At 41.6% G+C, this 22,683-nt stretch overlaps 1 protein-coding gene and 1 non-coding gene across 2 annotated transcripts; both read left to right on the forward strand.

Annotated features, from left to right (window-relative positions):
- Positions 1-22,284, forward strand: MAL2 (mal, T cell differentiation protein 2). Its single transcript, XM_016156816.2, has 4 exons — positions 1-161; positions 12,641-12,811; positions 17,095-17,250; positions 20,029-22,284. Exons 1-4 carry the CDS (start codon positions 30-32, stop codon positions 20,098-20,100), a joined length of 531 nt encoding a protein of 176 aa, XP_016012302.1. The 5' UTR covers positions 1-29; the 3' UTR covers positions 20,101-22,284.
- Positions 13,383-13,501, forward strand: LOC118612146. Its single transcript, XR_004954794.1, has one exon. It is a non-coding gene; the product is annotated as a 5S ribosomal RNA (ribosomal RNA).
- Positions 22,285-22,683: the final 399 nt, after the last annotated feature.

Consider the following 22,683-nt stretch of genomic DNA (forward strand, 5'->3'; position numbering starts at 1 on the left):
GACGCAGCAGCGGCAGCGGCAGCGGCAGCATGTCGGCCGGCGGGGCGCCAGTCCTGCCGCCGCCGAACCCCGCCGTGTCCTTCCCGGCGCCCCGGGTCACCCTGCCGGTCGGGCCCGACATCCTGCGAACCTACTCTGGCGCCTTCGTCTGCCTGGAGATCGTAAGTGGGGCAGCCTCGGCGGGGCTCGCGCCCGGGGACCCGGGACTGGGAGCCGCATCCGCGTCGCCGCCCCCGGCCCCCTTCCCTTTAACGTGGCCCTCTCCCGCGTCCCTCTCGGTGCCCAGCGCAGCGGGCCCTCTTGCCTGGCACCTGTTAGCGCTGGCACCTGTTCGCCCTGCTGGCGACTGAGATGGCCCCGAGAGAGCGAGCCGGCGGCCCGTTGGGACCGAGGATCGGGGACTTTGAGAAAAGGGTGTTCGGGTATGGGGGCGCCGTCAGAGCCTCCCCCCCCTCGCCCCCGTCGGGTTGGCCGGGGCCTGCGCTTAGCTGGAGCTGGAGCAGGCGCTCTCGGCCTTGCCTGTTGCTAGCCTGCCATTTTGTTAGGTGGTGCTGAGGGGCGGCCGTGGAGTGGGGGCGCGGAGGCTGTCACCATGTGGAGAACGCGAGCGGGAGGTACCAGGAAGAGGAGGAGGAGGGCCGAAGACCTGGGCATTGGTCCTCTTTGCCTTGATGAGTGATCTTTGGTTTGGGGAAAGGAGCAGGGCTCAGGAGACAGGACCGGAAAAGGTGAAGGATGTACCTTGCCCTTGGCAGTGTCTAGTCAAGTGGCAGTGAGAATGGCGAGCAAAGGGTACAAATGTGGCTGTCAAGTTCATCGCTGCCTGTGTTTGGGCCTTCTTTCTTCCGGGTTTACCTATACCTCTCCGAACACTTTCTCGGCACACTTGCTTGGGCCTAAGTGAAGGTGAGGGCACCTGGCCTGTAGTGCAGACTTCTTGGAGGGGAGACTGGAACTTTTTTAAAAGGAATTTTATGGAGCTGGAAGATTTTGAAGCTCTCTGTGAACCAGGGGAAATTTTGCAAACATGAATTGGGCAACCCGACGTTGCATCATGCCCTGAGAACGACAAATAGAGTGAAATGTCAGTGGCTTCCCTGCAGGCAGGTTTTGTTTGCTCGGTTTGGGCTTTTCATATCTCTCCCCTCACCCCGCCTTTTGAGTTTGCATAACCTGGATTTGGGTCGCCTTCCTTTCCGTTTTGTGCTTGTGGGGTGGAACACCTTGTGAGCATTGGTTTTCTGCCCTATTATGCCAAGGTGTCCAGGGCACCCTAAGTTAAGTTTAGCTCAGATTTGAATCTGAAAAAGGAGACAAGTGAGTTACAGGTTACGACGGCAGTAATTAGATCGTGACTGGCTAGGCGAGGCTGGTTTGGGTCTGAGCCCACTTCTGTAGCGTCTGAATGCTTCGGAAGAGGCACAGGAATCCATGGGAGGAGCCTGGGGAGTGGATGGCACTGGGCTGGCTGCCCTGCTGTGTAGACACATTGAGAACAGTTAAGACCTGGGCAGAAAGATTGTATAGGTTCTGGGCTACTTTAGTTTCACGTTCCCCAAACACCCGTTTTCTGCATACCTCTTTTAGAAGTTTCTGCCTCTCCACATTCCACTTGTTCTAGAATTTACAGAATGTTCTCTGAAGTATATTCACTTTCAAAAGTTCCGTACCTACCTTAGCCGCACCCTAAGTAATAATATCTGTGAATTCTCAAATCCGATATGCTGATTGTTTTTCTAATATTTATTCAAATGTATACTTATCTTTTTACATATATATGTAAAGATATAAAAGATGCATATATGGAAATATATGTGTGTGTGTATATATGCATAGAAGGCTAATACATCAAATCAAATGCCATCTCAAGAATCACCAGTGGTCATGTGACGGTTTCAGAAACACTGCCTAATTCTGAGAGAAGAGAGTGGAAAGTGAGTTATTTTATTCCTCTCCCCCACCCCCATATCTATTTATTTAGCCCAGTGGTTAGTGCTCTGCTCTTGCTATACTTAATTACTGGGGCAGCTTTTTAAAATACTGTTGCCAGCCCAGACTAATTAAGCCAGAGTCCCTGGGGGGAGCGCCCAGAGTCAGCTAGGTGTTTGCAAAGCCTCCCAGAGGTTCTGATGTACAGTCATGGCCGGGAACCACCGAGGGAAGCCTCCACTGGGGCTCTGTGCCCAAGACAGCTCCCCTCTTGCAGATGGGAATCCTCTCTCTTTCTCTTTGCCAGAATTTCTGCCACCCCCATCCTAGGAGGGACCCCAGACTCACAGAAGTATCCAGTTAGTTCCTCTTATTTCTTCATTTCCTCTAGCTGCTTGTTCCGAAACATGTCTAGGACCCTCATCCAGATAGAACAGCATTCCTTCCAAAAGCCATTTTAGTTTACTTTCCACTATGGCCAGACATCCCGATAGGTTTAAATCTTAGGCCTCCATTACCTCTTTTATTTGAATATCAGCCTCTCTCCTTCCCACCCTGCTCCCCCCAAAACTATAAGGAACATAATATTCCAATGAGACTAGTCACCTTAGGGAAAGAAACAAGAGACCACACTGGAGCCAAACTGTGGCTCCTTCTTGGCGCTCATCCTTCTGCACCACTCAGAGATACTGGGTCGTGTGCTTTCAGAGAGCAGAGATGGAGGTCGCCTTGGTACTTGTCTATCTAGAATGCCTACACTGAGCACATGCACAGCGATGAGCTAAGTAAACACTTTGAAGCACCTTTGGTTCCTGCTGTCTTCATTTCCCTCTAGTTTTCTGATTCCAAAGTGTTCGATCTCCCACAGCCTCGCTTCAGAAGCTCCGCACCCTGCAAATTAAACGTGAGAAGTCACCAGGAGAGATCGAAACTCTAGGTGGTCTCCCTTATGGGGACCAATTATTTTAGTGTTTTCCAGTGTTTCTTAATTTTAACCTTTTTTTTTTTTTTAAATCATTTGTCTTTGTAATTTCTCTCTTTATGTCCCGTTGCTGTCTACAAACCTAATAGGTGAAAATGGCATCTGACAAAGATGGAATGAGCTATCAATCAATAGTTGGCAAAGTTAATGAAACCATGATCTTCAAGTTCAGTTTTCGCATTAACCAATAACTTTGCTCAAAGAATTCAATCCCAAACCCCTTACTGTACCCCAGTCTCTCAGGTGAGAGCCGTTTGTTGGGGGAAATAATACAATTAGTGCTCACCTAACAGCATCAGGTAAAGCAATTTATAGTACTGGCTTTATAAGTGGAGGATATGGCAGCCTCACATGCATAGGGTGTTTTTCTGAAATGGGTGTGTTCCGCTCCTAGATACCCAAGTTGTCAGCCCCTCATTTTTGCACTCAGCAATATTTACCAACGCATGCTTTCCATAGAGAGTTTAATGCTAACTTAGTTTTGCAAAGCGAAGCCTTTTAGTTTAGGATGGAAAACATCACCTTCTAAAATTATCATTTTAAAAATCTCTCAGTATTTCCTGAACTAATGTTTTCTAAGTCATTCATCAGGAATTTATCGTCTACCTACTGTGTAAGATGTTCTCCTGGGAACAAAGATGTTTAGATCCCTCCTCACCTCAAAGATCTTAGAACCTGGTTAAGAGGATATGCCCCCAAATAACTACAAACTGAGAGAAGAAAGATGTAAGTATGGAAAGTGAAATAGAGCTAAAGCATTTTCCAGGCAGCTCTATATAAGAAAATGACATTGGAGCATCTGTACATTAGGCCGAAAGAGATATTTTAGGTCCCTGTCCTCAATGAGCTTATCTTGTTTAATACACAAGAAAGAGTGACAAAACAGTATTAAACATGAACGAGAATAAAATATTGAATTCCGTGTGTTTCACAGTTTCAGAATTTAGGAAACTATGTTTCCCGAGATATTCATTAACATTTTATGGGACACACTCTAGGATTCTTACTCACATGCTTTTAACTGTAGTGTTTTGGATGCCACAGTAATTTTCATTTATTCAACAAATAATGAAGAACCTGGTATATATCCGGCCTTATTTTATACACTGAGATATAAGATAACATAGCTCCTGCACTTAATAGAAATTCCTATATAGTGAAATACAAAGTCAAGAAGGCATTACAGTGCTGGATTTGAAGTGATGAAACTGGTTTATGAAAATTACTGTCGAAAACAGTGTAGACTACATCTGGCCAAGGAGAGGCTAGCACAGGTGGCTTTAATGGGATGGTGACATTTGAGTTTAGCCTTAAACGATGTGACATTCAATAGACAGAAAAAGTGGGACAGAGAATTCCAGGTAGAAACGAGGGCATGTGTAAACCCCAGGGACAGGAAAGACATGGCATGAAGGTCCTGGGAATGATTAATTTTTATTATTGGTGTTTTACATGACTCATGAGAAGATGGAGAAAAAAGAAGGAAAAATAACACGTAAGGTTCAAGGTGTTATTTGCTGAGAAATGATAGGCCAAGGTGTAGAATTTATTCTGTCTGTGATAGGGAGCTGCTGAAGGACAGAGATCAACTTGATCAGACTGTGTTCTAGAAATCTTTGAGTAGTGAAGTTTGGTTATGAAAGAGATTGAAGGCAGCGAGGCCGGTTAAGGGGCTTACCGCGTGGTTTGGATGAGGGATGATGAGAACCTGAAGTAGGACAAAGGAAAGAAGCAGAGAAGGAGAGAGACAGATTTGAGGCTTAGGGAGTCAAGCAAAGATGTGAAGTTTGACACGTCCTGAAACGATACCAGGCCAAACTTAATTATACGCTGTAACTCAGAGGAATTACTCCAGAAAGGCAAACGTTAATGAAAAGACGATGGAGGGGCTGTGGAGCAAGCACGCGCGGGCACGCAGGTACATCTATGGACGGCGTCTCAGGTTCCTGTCAACTCAAAGCACTGACTTTAATTGGACTGGCAGATAAACAAATTTTCAGATGCATAGAGTTTTCTTTTCTTGCCCAGAAAATAAATTTTGGTTGCGGAGGGAAATTGTGTGTTTGCAGTGGTCGGAAGAGAAACATATCCACGTTTCCCTCTCTAAAATGGTTTTAATTCTCTAAGTAAGATTTTTCCTTCGCCTCTGGGCTAAATGGCTACATCTCTTTGAAAAGGGTCTTTAAAACTTCGCCAGTGATTATTTTCAGCAGTCGTTAGCCCTGACTGGCAGCCCAGTAAGAAATATGAAGAACTGAAATAATGGAAAACTTTTCACCAAGTTGCTGAAAACCTTGACCTTGAGCTCCAAAGGAAAAGGTCAAGGAGAGGAGGTTTGTTCTGCGGAGCTCGATAGAAACGTTGCTCCTGATACCAGAAGTCATGGACGCGACATATCTGCTTTGAAAGAGGTGAAGAGAAAAGACTGTGTAATGACAAAGGACAGGGACCAGGCTGGTGTACCCAGTATCATGCATGTGCAGTACTTAGCAGACGCTATTTGATTGTTTTGTAAGATAAACTGAACAGTGTGTGGAAATATCCTAGAGAAACTTGCTCGAGTGGAGCAGGGCAGCCCTCTTAAGTCTTGTCCAACCCTGAAAATGTCGTGATTCTTCTCTAGGAATTTATAGTTTGGCCTGAATTTCCTGTGTCCTATTTTAAAAGAGAGGGGCCATGTCCTTCCATAGCCACTGTATATGACAGTCTTAACTTTTCTATACTAGCTTTCAGAAAGGAGGAGGATAAAAGGGAAGGAAAGAGGCAGTGATTTGTACAGTTTTGCTCATGTCAAGGCATTGGCATGCATGAACATTTCTAACCTAGTTACCTACAAACATGAAAAGAGGATTTTAAAAATCAAGGGAAATTATAAATAAGAATAAAAAGGGGCCAGAACATATTTCTCCCCTGTGATATGTGCTTCCCATTTGAGGGCGAGCATCAGCTATTTAAGAAACTGAAATGGAAGTTTCAGTCGTATGGGGAAGAAGAAAGTATAATTCTTTATACTTGCAAGGCAAGAAAAACAATACAAGTTCTTGGAAGCAAAGGGAAATAACATATACAGAAAGGGCTATAGGATATTTTGTACAGAGGCCTCTTCTATATATGTCATTTCTCGTTGCTTCCCAGAACTTGTATTACTTTTCTTTCCCTGATTTAAAAAAAAAAGAAAAGAAAAGAAAAAAAAAAACCTTGCCAACCTGCACCTCTAATTCAGAACTGCGCCAGGGCTGGTCCAAGACCAGGAGGGATGGAAGTCAGCACGGTGAGAGGGCAGATGGGGATTGATGGAGGAGAGCAGGAGGGGGTGGGGCAAGGCACGAGATAAACACTACCTTGGTCAAAAGGCCCAGTGGCTATTACAGTAGAAGAGGCAAACCGAACAAAAATGAGGCGTCGTGAGCTAGACTAACAAAAGGTGCCAACTTTCCCACAACTTTCCACCCTCGTCTTCCGAGTTCTTGTACTCAGTGGCGGGTGTTACCAATAATAACTTGAGCGTTGAGAAGTACATGTTCTTGCTTCACTAGATTCACGCCTATGTTTGAACACCCACCGTGTTCCCGGGGATGAGCTCGGCCTCAGACGGCAGTGTTCTCCTGGCATTTCAAGCTGCGCTCGGGCGCATTGTCTCCCAGAAGCATTCAGTTCATTACGTAACACTGGTTGGTTTCCGATCGCTGCAAAGAGAATGCAATAGAGCATCTTTTGTAGAAAGCACTGTCCTGGGTTCTGAACATTCAGAGATGTTTGAGGCAGTGTCACCCACTCCGATTTCACGATCCAGTGGATGACACCTGCGTGTGAACTCACGATTTTAAACCACTTGGCTATGAACCAGTAGCCATGGCAGCGCCAAGGGATGGCATCCAGCCAAGGAAATCTTTCTGGAAGACTTAGCATCTTTCTGGAAGACACGGAGTTTAGTTGGCCAGCAAAATTTTGATGGCAGCGTGACCTGCAAAATGGGCTCTGTGTTCAGGGGATAAAGGAACAGAGGCCGGAGCGCAAGAAAACAGTGGTAGAGAAAGGAGCACGGCAGGGGCCCAGGTGAGCTTGGAGAGGTAGTCAGCAGTATTCTCTAGTACTGTTACCACTTGGCTGTAGTCGCATTGCGAATGAATTTACTCCTGTAGGCCGCCTCGTAAACACATCTGTCAGTTATTGTGTGTGTTGAATGAAGTATGTTCCCAGTTTAAAAAATAAATCTTTCGGAATACAGGTTGTGTATTAAATGGAGTTAATTGTAGGTAATCGCTTTGCTAGGGGATCAATTGTCAAGCATATTAAACAGTTCCTTAACCGTGTTGTTTAATTTACAGGCACCCAATAAATCAGCATCTGTTAAAAACAGGAGAGGTTATCAAGTCGACAAGGTGTTCTGAGCTTTTGGAGGGTCACAAACCCCTTTGTGATTCTGATGAAAGTTGTGGACCGTGCCCTGAGAAAAATGCATGTGCTCTTATCTATCCAATTTGATGTCATTGCAGAAAATCAACTTTCTTCCCATTCCCACAAAGCCAAACTCTGGCAAAAGGATAGAAACCCTGCTCTAGAATAAACGCTAAAGTCTGAGGGGGGTAGAATGGCGTAATATTAAGAGCGTAAGCTCTGGAAGCCAATTGCTGGGTTCAAATCTCAGATCTAACCTTCATTATGTAATTCAGGACAAGTTATTAATTATCTGTAAAATGGGAATAATAATAGTAATTATCGCTCCGTGTTTGTGAGGATTAGGTTGGTACAAATAAAGCACAGAGCTTGAAACATAAGAGCTTGATAAATGCTAACCAATATTTCAATTATCCTCATTAGCTTCACCCTCTTAATCAAACTTAACTCTATAAGCCAGACTGGGAGAAAAATTTTTTTTGCCCTCTAGGGTTGCTGGTTTGTTGATTCTCACCGCTCTGAAGTGATGAAATACCCAATACGTAAATAGTAGGAGAATTAGAAAGAGAGGGCTATATGTTAAACACAGAAAGTTCTCAGTAATGAAGTATTTTTCCTCAGGGCCAGTCAAGCCAGCCCTTTACACCATCTCATTCACGTACCTTCCCCTCTTTCCATTCCAAAACTGAAAAATAGGTCAAAGTCAGAATCGGCCTGTTTACTTAGTGAATAACAAGAATATATAAGATGAAGGTGTCAACTCGATTTGAAAAGTTTTAGCTAACATGTCGGAGGGCATATTTAGAAGCAGGTTATTAGGAAATGAGTGACATTTGAAAAAGAAAAAGGGTATTCGCAAAGGGAATCCTTTGGGGACATAACAAAGCATCCAAATAGGGAACAACTTGCTGTTTGCTCAATGCCATGTTTTCCCATGGGGTCACCTATTTTCACTGGTCCACAGTTTCTAGTGAAAACATCTTTTAACTCCGGCTCAGGGTTGGGTTCAGCGCGATGTGTGCATGAGTACGGTTCTCTTGTGGGAAGCCAAACTCGAGTGAGAAGTATATGGTAAACCACAAAAGAGATCGTTATTTTAGGGATGTGTGGCCAGCTTAATAGCTGGAACTTAGAAGTATTTGGGCACTTGCGGTGTGTGCCAGGTACACCTTAAGTTGAGCTCAGAAGGTACGGGATAACTTTAGGGAAGGCCAACAGCTTCTTCTAGAAATGCTTGCATCACCTGTTAGTCAGGTTGTCTTTTCGTTAGAGCTCGAGATTCAGAGTCATGAGCCCTGACTTAGCTCCTCAGAGAAATTTCAAAACATGATACCTTTGGTATGAGGTGATAAATTTAACTAAACTTACTGCGACGGTTATTTCACAGTGTATGTAAGTTATATACTAAACACTTTAAACTTATAGTGTTATATGTCAATTGCATCTCCGTAACATTGGGGGAAATTTCTTTAATGTGATACATTTGGGAGTTTTATACATAATCAGGTTTTTTTTTGGACATGAAGAGTGCTGGAAGGCAGTTTTGGCCAAGGAGTCAGAAGGTGGATTCGCATCCAAGATGAGAACAACGTGGGCGGGCGTGGCGTGTCCCACCCTCCTTCCCCGGGTGCATTCCCTGCAGGTGCCGCCACACGTTATCAGCTCTTCTCCCTCGGATTTTAGCCATTTGTGTGCTCTGCTGTTCACCGCTGAAAACAAGACACCCTCGAGAGCCCCGTCTACTGAACAGGGTGCTGATAATGACGATGGACTTGGTAAACACGCTGAGCTTAATAACGCCCGGAATTAGATGAAGTGAACATACTGAGCACTGCTAGCGTTCTTAAAAGCTCAGTTTTGGGGTCTGGCGTGAGATTGGGGAACTCCGGAGAATAGGCAGCTTTTGGCAAAAGGAAATCGTGAAATAGGGAAGAAAGAACTGCGTCAAGGCCCTAGTGACACGAGTGTGACAGTCTTGCAGCGAGGAAGGTGGATCTTCCAAGCAGCCTTAATTCCGTTCTCTGGCCCATCCCCACCCTTCCAAAGCTGCTGTGCTGAGCGGGACCGACATCTGGATTTCCCAGAATCCGTCATCTAGGATGCACTGCGCATGCTTCTTCATACGCCTTCCTCCCTCCACCAGGCCTCCCCACGCAGCGCACACGCCACAGATGGGGAAGCAAATCTGTTCTCTTTTCACATAAGCACCAAGTTTTCTTTCCAAGCCCGTGAGGTGTTTGAGTATGACAGGAACAATCGGAGTACACCATTTCGCATTAGCATCCCCTGTCGAAGCCCTGGCCGCCCCGAAGCCTGCCTTGAGCCGCCTCCCTGGCCCCTCCCTCCCCTGCTCCCCAATTCTCAGAGCACTCTGCGTAGAGCTCTTTTTATAGCGGTCTCCCCGGTCTGCTCCTGAATCGGATTTAACAGTCTCTTTCTCTCTTACTGAGAGCTCTTGCACACGGAGCCTGGCCTTTTCGTCTTTTTTCTCAAGTGTCCTTCTGTTGTAGTTGGCGGTAGGTTTGAGGCTGGACCATTCGAGGGCCAGTCCGGGTTTATTAAATGTTATGTTTCGTTCCAAGGGATCATTTAGCCTCTTCTTCAGAGGTGTAGGTACATCATAACCCCTATATCACATAATTATGCTTACCTATTTGAGTCAGCCCGCCCCTCATCAACAGTGGCCTGTTGTTCTTTATTACCCTTCATATTTGCACTTTCTCAGTAAATGACGAATTAATGGTTAATAATGATGTGTATTTCTTAAATGGTATTTAAAGTAGTGTAGGTTATTTGTAGTAGGAGAATAAGAAAGGCTACCAGGAAGAAGAGGCTGAGAAAAAAGGAAAGATTTCAAGATCTTTTCACCTTCACATATTTATTAAACAGTATGAAAGAGTAGAGAATTTATTTTTTATCAGGAACACTGTTTCCTTCATGGCTACTAATGAGATTATGGCTAAATTTTTTAATATGCATTAATATTTATGATTTAGATTTATTTCACATAACTGTCTGGGTTGATTGTTAATTTTTTATTTGAAATTAGGATTTGAGATATACAACCACAATTATACATTTATTAGATTGCTGCTTTAGTTTTCATTGCTCAACTGATAATTTATTATGCTTTCAAAAATGTTTTTCAAAGTAGTAATGAATCGTATGACTGACGTCCTTTTTAGAAACTTGATTGTGTTTTTAACTTTCAGTGGCTTGTGTGATTGGGATATTATTTAGATACTTATGATGCAAGATGCAGATGGTTATTGGTTTTTAATATTTGGAACTCTGGCTGTTCTCATATGGGCACTAGGAGTTTATTTTCTCACTAAGCAAATATGCGAGAGCCTTCTTCCTGCCAGATGTACATGCCTCTGTGATATAACCTTTGTGTGTGGGAGGGGACAGGTGGGGCGGGGGGAGTCAATTCCCACCGGCCTGCAGGTATCTTCAGGACAGGTGTATAGCTTAGGTTTTTGTGTTTCCAAATGTAAGCATAGTACCTCACTGATAGTTAAGAAAGCGTTATCATGCCGATTAATAAATGGCTTCAGATGCTGAGACACACGAAGCAGCATGCTGCCAAGAAGGTCTAAGGATGCATTTGGACTGAAAGCCAGGGGCGTTCAATTACAGTTTCTCATCAGCGTAACATACCCCAAATGAGGAGCTTGCCCAAATGACTAGGGGATCCTGACCCTGGAGTGGAACTAGGAAAAGACTTTGTGGAGCACGTGCTCTCTGAGATGAGCTGTATAAGTGGGAGTTTCTCAAATACACATGGGGAGGGAGTGACATTCTTGGCTCAGATGTGAAAGAGCTTTGTATTTGGACTGTGGATTCTTTTTAAATCCACAGTATAAAATATGGAGGGCTTAGTGGCAAGAGATAAGGATAAAAGAGACAGGTTAGATCACACAGGGCCTAGCATGCCAGGCGAAGGATGTGTCACCTGTATCAATTTAGGGGGTTGTATGGAGGAGACCGATGTTAGGTTTATAACACTTAGCGTCTTCGCCCCTTAACACTTTCTCCTCCCGCGTTCTCTCACTCCTGGTTGCCCGAGCCAGAGATCTGGGTGTTTCCCTTCTCCAGTTTTTTTGCTGTCATGTCCCACATCTGAGAAGTCCCAAGCTACCATCCTGTATACTTTTTAAATTTCCATCTCATCTATTCATGTCTCTTCGTGCCCAGTGTCCTGAGTCTAGTTTACACTCTGATGCTGCAGCAGTCTCCTACGTGGTCCTCCATTCTTTCCTCACCGGTCCACTGTCACACTCTAGTCAGGGAAAATTCTAAATACAAACCCGATCACGCTAGTCCCTGCTCTGGGTGGTCTGTGGCCTCCTTTTGCCCTCGGGCAAAGTCTGCCTCCTCGACTCGACCTTCTGGGCCCCCAGCTCGGTCCCCGGCTCCGCCAGGCTCCCTCCCAACTCCTACCAGCGCAGCCTTCTCCTCGCCCTGCTCCTCCCCGGGCCCCATCCTACAGGTTATTACTCCCTGAAAGCATTCCCTGCCTTTTCAGATTTGGGTTTAGAGCCCTCATTTGTGGGCCTGCAACACTCAGTATTTGCCAAATTATGACATGTACGAAGCAGGATTTTAATCACTTGCTTAATTGTCTTTTTCCTGTGAATTCTGTGATGGCAGAGACCAAGTGTCGCTTGGTTACCATTTATCTGTAGCTCCTGGCACAGTGCCTGATGAACAGTAGGTATGTCCTGACTATTAGGTCCATGAATAGCTGGAGTACCTATTCCCGTGCTCAGCACATGGAAGAGCATCAATAAATGATGGTAGATTTTATTGTTAATCTCATGCACAGCAGCTGCACCTGTTACTCTGTATGCAGGCAATAATAATTTCACATGCACAGATAGGTCATAAAAAGGGCTGAAACTTGGCCATTAGAAGTGACAAGTTAGAAAGTTATGGCTGATCTTCGCTAATAAACTCGTCACTGTACAGTGATTTGAAGAGTAACTTCGGGGAGGAGGCGGAGGCCCAAGCAAGGATGGATTTATGAAAATGGTTGACTGAGAAGGAGAATATTTTTAGATAATGAAAGGATGCTGGACCTGTTCACGGTGTGAGGATGGTTCCAGCATGAAGACGGCAGGAAACGGGCCCGGAGTCAGAGCAGGCCTGCGCTCAGAAGCTCTGAGGGAAGAAGGCGTCTCGAACGACGACAGAGAGCGGGCGACGGGCAGGGCCGCAGGAATGCGCGCAGGATGCTGGGGGGCGGCCGGGCCCGCGGCCACGGCCGCACCACCCGGCCTGTTCCGTCCTCGTGCCCCAAGCCGTGACCGCCTTTCTTTGTTCGCTCAGCTCTTCGGGGGCCTCGTCTGGATTCTGGTCGCGTCCTCCAACGTCCCTCTCCCTCTGCTCCAAGGATGGGTCATGTTCGTGTCCGTGACGGCCTTCGTCTTCTCCCTCCTCTTCCTGGGCGTGTTCCTCTCTGGTGTGGTGACTCAGATCAGCGCCAACTGGAACTTCCTGGTGAGCAATTTTTAAGTCTTCTTCAGGAGAATGTGCGAAGCTTATCAATATCCCCTTCTGCCCTGTTCTGTCTGATCCCTGTTCTGTCTGTCACCTCCGGTTGGAGAGAAAATGTCAGATGCAGGGTGTGCTGTGCCGTTGTGTGGCCATCTTGCTGGACGGCCAGGTCCCAGTTTGTGACATTTCAGCGTTAACATCGCTGAGCAAGCTTTCTATTGAACAACGCCTTTGGTAGATGAATGCCGTGACATATCTCTGAAATTTTCCATTGATTTCTATTTCAGATATTAAGTACATTTACTCTTTTCAGAAAACAAGTAGCTGTATATTCTACTCCCCAACTACTCAGAAAAGAAAAGAGGATATTATATATTTTCAGGCATACCTCGGAGGTATTGTAGGTTTGGTTCCAGACCACTGCAAAAGCAAATATCACAAGAAAGTGAGTCTCATGAATTTTTTGGTTTCCCAGTGCATATAAAAGGTATGTTTACACTATACTATAGTCTGTTGAGTGTGCGACAGCATTGTGTCTAAAAAAAAAAGTGCATACCTTAATTTAAAAATACTAGTCTACGGCCATGCCACCCTGTACACGCCCGATCTCGTCTAATCTCAGAAGCTAAGCAGGGTTGGACCTGGTTAGTACTTGGATGGGAGACCACCTAGGAAGACCAGGTGCTGTAGGCAAAAAAAAAAAAAAAAAAAATTAAAAATACTTTATTGCTAAAAAATACAGCGTTATTAATTGGCTTAATTTTAATATTGTGGTGTCAGGGAAAAGGGAGGCGAGAGGAGAGGGAGAGAGACAGGTCATGGGGCAGAACACACAATATTTATCGATTCATTTTGCCACCTTATATGGGTACAGTTTGTGGCACCCCAAAACAATTAAAATAACAACATAAAAAAATCACTGATCATAGATCACCATAACAAATAAAATGATAATGAAAAAGTTTGAAATAGTTATCAAATTACCAAACCGTGACGCAGAGGCATGAAGTGAGCAAATGCGGCTATAAAAACAGCGTCGGTAGATACTCAACGCAGGGTCACCACAAACCTCCAATTCCTAAACAACTCAGTATCTGAGAAGCACAGTAAGGCAAAGCACAATAAAATGAGATGTTGCCTGCATGTTTTAATTTCTGTACTATTACCAAGAATTGGTACGATTTAAGAAACAAATTTACAATCAACACAATTCTTAAAATTATGACACCATTGAACTGCATCTCCTGATTTCCCTTTTCCCATATAATGCAGGGGCCTCTTTCACGTTTGTGCTTATTCATTCTCTGAGCCTATCTCAGAACGGCCCAGTGGAGTGTGAATTCCAATCCGTGGTGCCGAGTGTTTTAAGGAGCTTCGTGACAACCTTGGTTTCGATCACGCTTTGGTGGTTAGAAACTTAAATCAGGCCTTTAGTCGGGCTTTATAAATGTCCCTTTCACGTATGGTAGCGTTTTATTCTGCAGTTTTAGGAGAGCTGTTAGAGGAAGGTGTTTGTTCTCGTCTTATTTCCAGAGCATAAGGAGAACCGCCTTCCCAAACGTTATCAACAGTCAGGTCTAGTGAACGTGGCCGCCTGTGCTGAACCAGCCGGGGCCAGTGGTGTGGGTCAGTGGAAGGCTAAGGAGAAAGTGTGGTCAGCGGTTACAGTCACACGCGGCTCTGAGGGTAGGTCCGGTTTGCTTAATAGCTGTAGCCACGGACAAAATATCGAACCTATGTGAAATTCAGTTTCTTCCTCTGTAAAATCGTAATTATCATACCTCCCTCACTGCTGTTAAAGAATAATGGAATTAATATATTATAAAATGCTTAGCTTTGTGTCTAATTCACAGTAAGTGATCGATAATCATAATTCCTTAGACAGGCTGAGGCTTGCAATATGAATTTTTGAGAGTCCTTCTGTTTCTTAGGTTGCTGATACGGTGTGTTCTTACCTTTTTGCCTTGATTTCTCATTAATGATGTGAAAATATTTTTAATAGTCAAGTGATAAAGATCAAAGGCCCCTATTTGAGTTACAGATAGATGCTTAATCTCCTCTTTTTAAATGCCTGGCTTTCTCATTATATGTACAAGTGAATGAGTCAGTCCCTAATATTGGTAAAATATTGGTAAGCAACGCTGGGCTCTTTTAGTATCAGGCTCAAAGATGCTATTTGACCAGTATACACCAGTATAGAGCTACTGCTACTTTGCTACCAGTTAATACACAATTGTTGCCCCAAACTACTAACTCTTCCTAGGTGCTGTGCCCCTATTACCCTGGCCCTTCTCTGGGCCTTCCTGGCCCTCTTAATAGCCCAACAGCAAAAGGGTTCATATCTGGCAGAGCAGCAAGTCTCCAGGATCTTGCAGTGCCCAGCATTCTGTATAATTGGTGGAAGCACATGCCTTAACAATGCTTAAATATTTTTTTCAATGTCACTTTGTTTTATTGGACATATGTTCATACCATCCTTTTTCTTTTCGCTTACACATTCAGTCGAATTGTTGGTATTGAGTACAATCGCTCATCCTTATTAATTTATTAGGGTTCCTAAATTGTACCATTACATCTGATGTTCAAACAATAGCATGTAAGAATTTCTTTTCTTTAATTAAATCACTTTATGAAAGGGGCAGTTGAAATTGGAAAGACCTACCAGTCTGTTCCATAGGTCACCTGCAAAGTTTATTTGATTTTTTTTTTTTCCAGTGGGAGTAATCCACTCTAAACTGGGAAAAAAATGTTAATAGCAACACACAGCACATAGAACAGTGGAGTCACTGAATAGACTTCTTGCATGGGGGCATACTTTCAAAGAGCCAACTCTTGCCTTCAAGGAGTTTACTTAAATGCTTGGCATCTTTAGGAAGGGCTCATTGTTTTCTTTTAAGATTTTCTACATAGTCAGTCATTTTTGATCACAAGGTTGCTTTTGATAGATTTTGTATTATATCTTGTACACTCTCAGCCAGGAAAATTTTTGAGCCATGCATATCATAGTGTCGTCACCAGATGGTGATCATTTTTACTTGCTGCATTCTGGAATTGTCAGACATCAATTGCTCAAAAATAATTGTTTTCCCCAGTGATAATAGTTTAATGTTGCCTATGTACTATGCATGAAGGAAGCAAGAGTATGTTTTGATTAATAATTAATTTTCTAGAAGTATTTGTTGTAGAATATTACTAAAATATTTATAGCCTCTAGCTTTTATTGATCATAGTATTAAATTAACATATATCAATTATGATATTCAATTAACATTCATGGTAGATGTCGTCAGTATTTTTTCCCAAGCTTTCTAGTGTTGGTTTAAATGGTGAAATAAAAATAAAATGTAGTAAAAAAAGAAAATGGATTCTGGAACCAGGCAGACCTATGTGGGTTCTTAGTCCTCCCTTCAAAAATTCGTTTTTGTATGGCTTTGAGATAGTCGTTTAACTGAAAAAAAAAGAAGAAGAAGAAGAAATTCTCTATTTTTAAAATGGGGATAATAAACAGTGGTTGTAAGGGTGAATGATAATGAATGTAAAGTACCTGGTATCTGGGAACTAATAACAAAAATACAAAGCTAAATGTTGATGATATGTTAATTCAGGTAAGGTGATGTGAATATTAGTAGAGTTATGCTTCATATCGATGCCAGCAACATATGAAATAATCTAATAACAGATGAGTTTTATGTGAAAAGTTTTATATTTTTTGTAGAACTATGTGATTTTATTATTTTTTTTTAGAATGTCAGGAGATATCAGATTTTATAATTTCATAGGTCTTCTGTATCTTTCAATGTATGGGGTGACAATCTAACAGAAAAATAATAATTACTCAAAAATAAAATACTTAATTATAAAATATGTTATTATATAACTATGTAATATACTCCAGTAATACAGTTATCGTAAAATAACTATAAGATGTAATCGAAATGCTGTTTCACTTGAATTTGAAGAACAGCATATGTTATTCTTTTTTGTTATGTTCATTAATATCCATCATCTATGGCATCTTAATCTAAACTGAAATTGTATACTTTATTATAAAATTCAATATTCTAGGAGGTTTGCCACTATGCCGATTACAGTGAGCCAGTTGATTTTCATTCGGGTTCTAATAGCTTGGCATTGCTACAGCAGCCAAAAGAAATGGCTGAAGTAGTTAAAGATGAAACAAATGTTCTTATCTTCCTGAACCGCAACTTCATCATGCGAAATAAGACGTCGAAAAAACATCTTATTTTTTTTAACTGCAGATGTCTCTCTCTGTCTTCTTCTTCCAGGATTTTGCTTACCATTTCACAGTGTTCGTCTTCTACTTTGGAGCTTTTCTCTTGGAAGCGGCAGCCACATCCCTGCATGATCTTCGCTGCAATGCAACCGTGGCCTTGGAGCCGCTCTTGAATGATAACCAGTATAACATAAACGTAGCAGCTACGGTACGTGTCGATGACCGCGGTCTACCAGCACTCCCCTGCCACTGTCGAGGTCTCCAAGTAACTCCTCAGGCAACAATAGTTTTCTTTAATAGTAGCCATTAGCACTAAACATATAATAGTGATGTATCTGTGTAATATCCTTGTGAGCACAGTACCATTATTAGCCCTAGTGTTGTGGACGATGAAGCCGAAGTGCCCTCAGGCAGTCAGTGGTAGTGCTTGGCCTTGCACAGCAACGTCTACTTCATAAAAATGATTAATTGTGCCTTTTACTTCTTGTAACTTCAGACATGGTGAGGGAGATTTATTCTTTAATGCTTAATACCTATTTGTAATTCATTTTAATTCAATGAATATTTACCAAGAGCCTACCATGAGACAGATAATTTGCTGGATGTTGGGGACAGAGATGAATAAAGCACAGTTCCTACCACTAGGGAAAGTCCAGGTGAGTGGGGGAGGGAAATATACCAGCCATTGCAATAGGTGCTATAGAGATGAAATGCGTTCTACGGGGAAATTAAAAAAAAAAATTTTTTTCTCCTATATGTTTATCCTTAAGTAAGTTTATTGCTTTGCATTGACATAGACACTTTTAATAAATGGCATAGTATTTTTCTTTTTATAGATGGTTCTAAGGTATCGGAAGTCTAAATTAGTCTCCGAAATCACTTGACATTTAATATGACTACATAGCAGGTTGGTGATCCTGATGTTTTACTATTCTACACAGACAGCATATAAACAGCCCAGGATTCCCACAGAGCCATTAAGATCTGTCTGGAGCGGTTCTGTCTGGCAGAACTTTCTAAAATAATAGAAATGTTCCATATATGAACTATCTAACATGGTGGCTGCGTATTAATTCTTTTATTAAAATTGTTTAAATTTAGCCACATTTGGCTATTGCATTGGACAGCACAGGTCTAGAGTCTGGAATTTGAAGGGTAGAGGACTGATGTTTCCAAGATTTACTATCATAAGTTCCCCAGGTCTCTGTTACAATCGTCAAAATTCACTGATAGTCTACAGTGAATTAGACTAAAGGTGTAATTACAACAGAAAGGAGGTGTGATTCCAGCTTTGAAAGACTTATAGTTTAGAGTGTGATTTTGTACTTTCTTTTTTAATAAACTGTCTCGCTTAAAGAAATCTTACTTAAAACCCAATAAATGTAGAAAGTAAAAGCATACTTGCCCTAGTTGGGGTGAAAGAAAAGGGTCTTGAATGATGCCCATCCTTCCTTCTAAAACCACCTCTGTCTACCTCATCATCTCTGAGGTACTTTCATAGAATCCTCGTGATCCAAAAATCACAGTTGGAAAACCACCGGTTTTAACAGTTTTATGAAGCAAAGTTCAGGGACGTAGAACTGACTTTTTTCCCATCAAGTGTTCCTCCTATTAGTCGTTAATTCCTCTCGGATTTTCCTTTGGCACTTCCATCCTCTCCTTTCCAATGGTGCAGGCTAGATTGTCGTTCCATCTCTTTGATCCTCGAAGTAGCCCCATATTTATAGTTGCTCTGATAGCCTCCTTTCATAAAAATAATAGGCGCTCAAGTACTTGATGATCAGTGGTAGATGACATTAATTTCTCACTAATAGGCCTTTGCCCTAAGAGCCCAATTTTCAATGTTCTCCATAGTACGACTCCATTCTAGCTGTCCCTCTTCTGTGACTCTGCCACTGTTTATCCTTCTTTTTCTCTGTCTGCCTAAGTGAAGCTGCCTTAGTAAACCTGACTCAGGTCCTACATTCAGTCCCATTTCATCCCTACCCTCCAGTAGAAGTAAATCTTTAGTTTCTCAGTTTTAATAACACTTAAAAAAGCATGGCCATTCATTTGTGACATTTTGGTGAGTCCTTCACTTTTCTTTTTATTTCAGTATACCTTAGAGAGAGGAAAATCCCTGTTTACTAATAATAGACATCCAAGGTGGTCGTTCTCATTCAGCAGACAAAGTCTAGATTAGAGTGTGCCAGGGAGACAACTAGCAGAAGGGTGGGGAGAAGAGCAGAATAGTCATTACACTCTGAAATGTTCTCTAGGTGAACCCGATGTTCTTTCTCAGATCTAGAGTTTCCTGGTAAAAGATCCCTGCACTAAATTATAACATTTTATCATATTTAATTACTTAGTCTTGTAATTTTCTACAGACCATAAACCCCCAAAATGGTCAAGACAACATCTATTTTTTTGTTTCTATGTACCAAATATACTGATGTGCACAGAGTTGGTGCTAAAGGAATTCTCCTTGAATACTAAGAACAGTAATGCAGAACTGAGCGCAGACCTGAGGACCGTCTCCCATGCCAACTTGATGATTTATTTCTCTGCGTTTTCTGGGTTAGTGATAAACTCACTTTCCATCATCACAGAAATTGGCGACATCCTCAAGTTCTGATAGTTGCATTTTCCTTGACTGTAAAATCACTGTAAGAGTGGACACCTCATAATGAACCTTTGACTTCCACCTTGGGAGTATCACAGATACTTAACAGCTGAGTCCAGTGTGTGATCAAATGGTCAGCCTAAAGCTGTCCACAAATGAGAAGATTATTAGGCCTAGAATCCTTCAAAGAAGAGTTAATGATGCGAGGGAAGAAAGCAGTAGTACAAATCACCAAAGGAGGAGATGAGTAGAAACTGTTTTCATAAGTGTCGCTGTATCTTCAGGTAGGTTGGTCAGTCTTCAGATGGTAGCTCCTTGGGGATGAGTGTTTTCTTAAAGTCAGTGTTGTAAACCTGATGATAATTTTTGTTTCTTTTTTCTTAGATTTTTGCTTTTGTGACGACGGCTTGTTATGGTTGCAGTTTGGGTCTGGCTTTACGAAGATGGCGACCATAACACTCCTATTTTGTCTACTTTATATGTCTGATCAATTTGGATACCATTTTGTCCAGATATAACAACATTCCCAAAGTAATTTGTTTAGTATGTAGAGAGAATCTAAGTACGAGTTTGGTTTATTTCGTGGATAGAATTTTAATTTTATTATGATGTTAAACAGAGAAATCGCCTTTAAATTTACTTCTGTCTCCTTCTTTTCATTTCTTTTTTTAAAGAAAATTTCCTTTTATATTCATAAAACATACAGATATTGTTTATAAAAAAGGGATATCTCTTTTGTTTAGTTGCTAATTCACATGAACCTGCATTTTAATAGGTAACTAAAACTCCCTAAAAAACACATTTCAAATAGTCTTCCTACTGAACTCTTTTAGTGTAAAACAGAGATTAGCACTCTTTTTTTCTATAAAGGCCCACATGGTAAATGTTTTGGGCTTTGTGGGTCATGCAATCTCTGGCAGTTACTCATTTCTGCTGTTATTACATGAAAGCAGCCCTAGACAATTTGTAAATGAATGAGTGTGGCTGTGTTCCAATAAAACTTTATTTACAAAAACACACAGCAGGCTATATAGTTTGCTGATCTCTGGTATAAAAGCTTATGTGTTCTGTGCTTTACTGAACTGATCCTGAAAGATAAAAAAACTAATTAGACAAGCCACATAACAGTCTCTTTATGCAATAATCACATTGCCTTTGTGTTAATGGTCAAATTCTAACCCTTGAAGGGGCTAATAGTTTCTCAAGCTAACTCAAGCAGAATCTCTAGTATAAGAAAAAGTAATTTATGAAGTGAACCGTCATTGCTTAATCAATCTTAGGGTCTCTAAACTCTTATCTGGCATCCTTACAATGAGATCTTCAGAGATCATTAACCGTTACTGAAATTGGTATCTAGCTACTTATTATGTCTTTCTTTGGATTTATTTATGCTTCAGAATACAGCTGTTTGCCCTGTGCATGAATATACAAATATATATGTGTGGACGTGTGAGGCTTTACCAAATAGAGCTCTCTGAAGAGTTAACTTTTTACTTCTAAGTATTTTACACAATTTGACTAGAGTGTTAACTATAACTTTAAAGTTGTCAATTCTTACACGTTTCAGTAATAGCCCTGAGATTTACATTGTTTCTTCATCGGTGACAGATACACAAAATCAGTTTTAAAACAGCAGCCATCGTAAAAACTGTCTCTGGCTGAATAGCATTTTCACACAAAGTATTTGAACACACCTGTAAAGACTCTGGTCGAGGAAAGGTGCCAAAATGGTTTCAGTGGGAGAATAAGTTGAAATTCAGCCCCAGCTTCCACCATACTCTCCAAGCAAGGTACTTATCTCTTGTCCCAAGAGGGCTACCTCTGGAAAAAGAGGGCTTTTGATTGTCCTATATTTCAGCTCTTTTTCGCTTTTGTGGCTGAATCATCTCCTAAGAGTGCCATGTGTAGTTTGGGCTATTTGATTTAGTGGAACATAGAATAGTGTTGAATGAGTAGCATGATCAATGCTCAATGATCAAATGCTATTTATCTAAGAATCCCCTAGAAAGAAGAATCTCAGAAGAGTCTGGCTTTTGATGTAATTACAAAGATAGAAGACATGTTTCAGTATGTGGCAAGAGGAAATTGGTCTTATGACTTTATACTCATGTTGTATCTTTTCTATAATATTCGGCTTCCTTTTTTTTTTTTTTTTTTAGCTTCATACTACACACTTAAACCTGTATTATGAATTGTATATTACTGAGTCATAAATGTGCCATAAGGATATATAGTCCATTCTTGTTGGACTCATTTAAAATTAGTCTGCTAGATTTAGTTGTGAGATTTTATTTTCTTTCCCAAGGTATAACAGGTTCATGCTTGGTGGCATTAAATTAAATGATGTCATGAAACTGCTTTGGTGGCACTTTTGTAAATTCATTGCTTCTAGATCATTAGGAACCAAGCCTAAAACTCATCTAACTGTGAAGCCTTAGATTTGTAGATTAATCGTGTTCTAGATTTGTGAGTTGAGTGACAAAGCACTTGAACAAAAATTATGGCATTTGAGATTTTGTTATATACCTTAGCTGTAAAAATGAGAAAGTGTTGGTTGGTTTTAAAATCTGGTAACTCCATGATGAAAAGAAATTTATTTTATAAGTGTTATATGACTCTAATAAAGTATTCATTTGATAATCTTTTTTGGTCATCTATTTTTTATACAATTCACTTTGAAATTCAGGTAAAGGTTTGTTATAAACTCGACAGGTTTGGAACTTCTAGTCTTCTAATACATAAAAGAGTTCTGCTTTAAACATTTCTTCGTTAAAGATAGTCTCTCAGGAAATGTCAGTAAATTTTTTTTTCCTTGATAAAGGTTGAAGAGGTAAGTCATCGGAAGTAATATTATAAAGGAAGTTTCAATTATACTCTTTTATGTAAAAAGTATTTATATAGTGCTTAATATATTCCTGGCAGCGTTCTAAGGACCGTGTACCTAACAAGTGGGAAAGCTGGATTTTAAACCCCAACAACCTGCCTCCGCAGTCCAGGCTCCTAATGCCTATGTATCCCTCAGTCGTCTTAGGTTTTACA

Source organism: Rousettus aegyptiacus, unplaced genomic scaffold, assembly GCF_014176215.1.
Source record: "Rousettus aegyptiacus isolate mRouAeg1 unplaced genomic scaffold, mRouAeg1.p scaffold_m13_p_15, whole genome shotgun sequence".
Classification (NCBI taxonomy): domain Eukaryota; kingdom Metazoa; phylum Chordata; class Mammalia; order Chiroptera; family Pteropodidae; genus Rousettus; species Rousettus aegyptiacus.

What these genes read in the sequence shown, in the direction of transcription:
- MAL2 (XM_016156816.2), top strand. Translation starts at nt 30, where the DNA reads ATGTCGGCCGGCGGGGCGCCAGTCCTGCCGCCGCCGAACCCCGCCGTG. An exon ending in GCGCCAACTGGAACTTCCTG is followed by an intron (nt 12,812 to 17,094) that starts GTGAGCAATTTT and finishes TTCTTCTTCCAG; the next exon opens with GATTTTGCTTACCATTTCAC. An exon ending in ACATAAACGTAGCAGCTACG is followed by an intron (nt 17,251 to 20,028) that starts GTACGTGTCGAT and finishes CTTTTTTCTTAG; the next exon opens with ATTTTTGCTTTTGTGACGAC.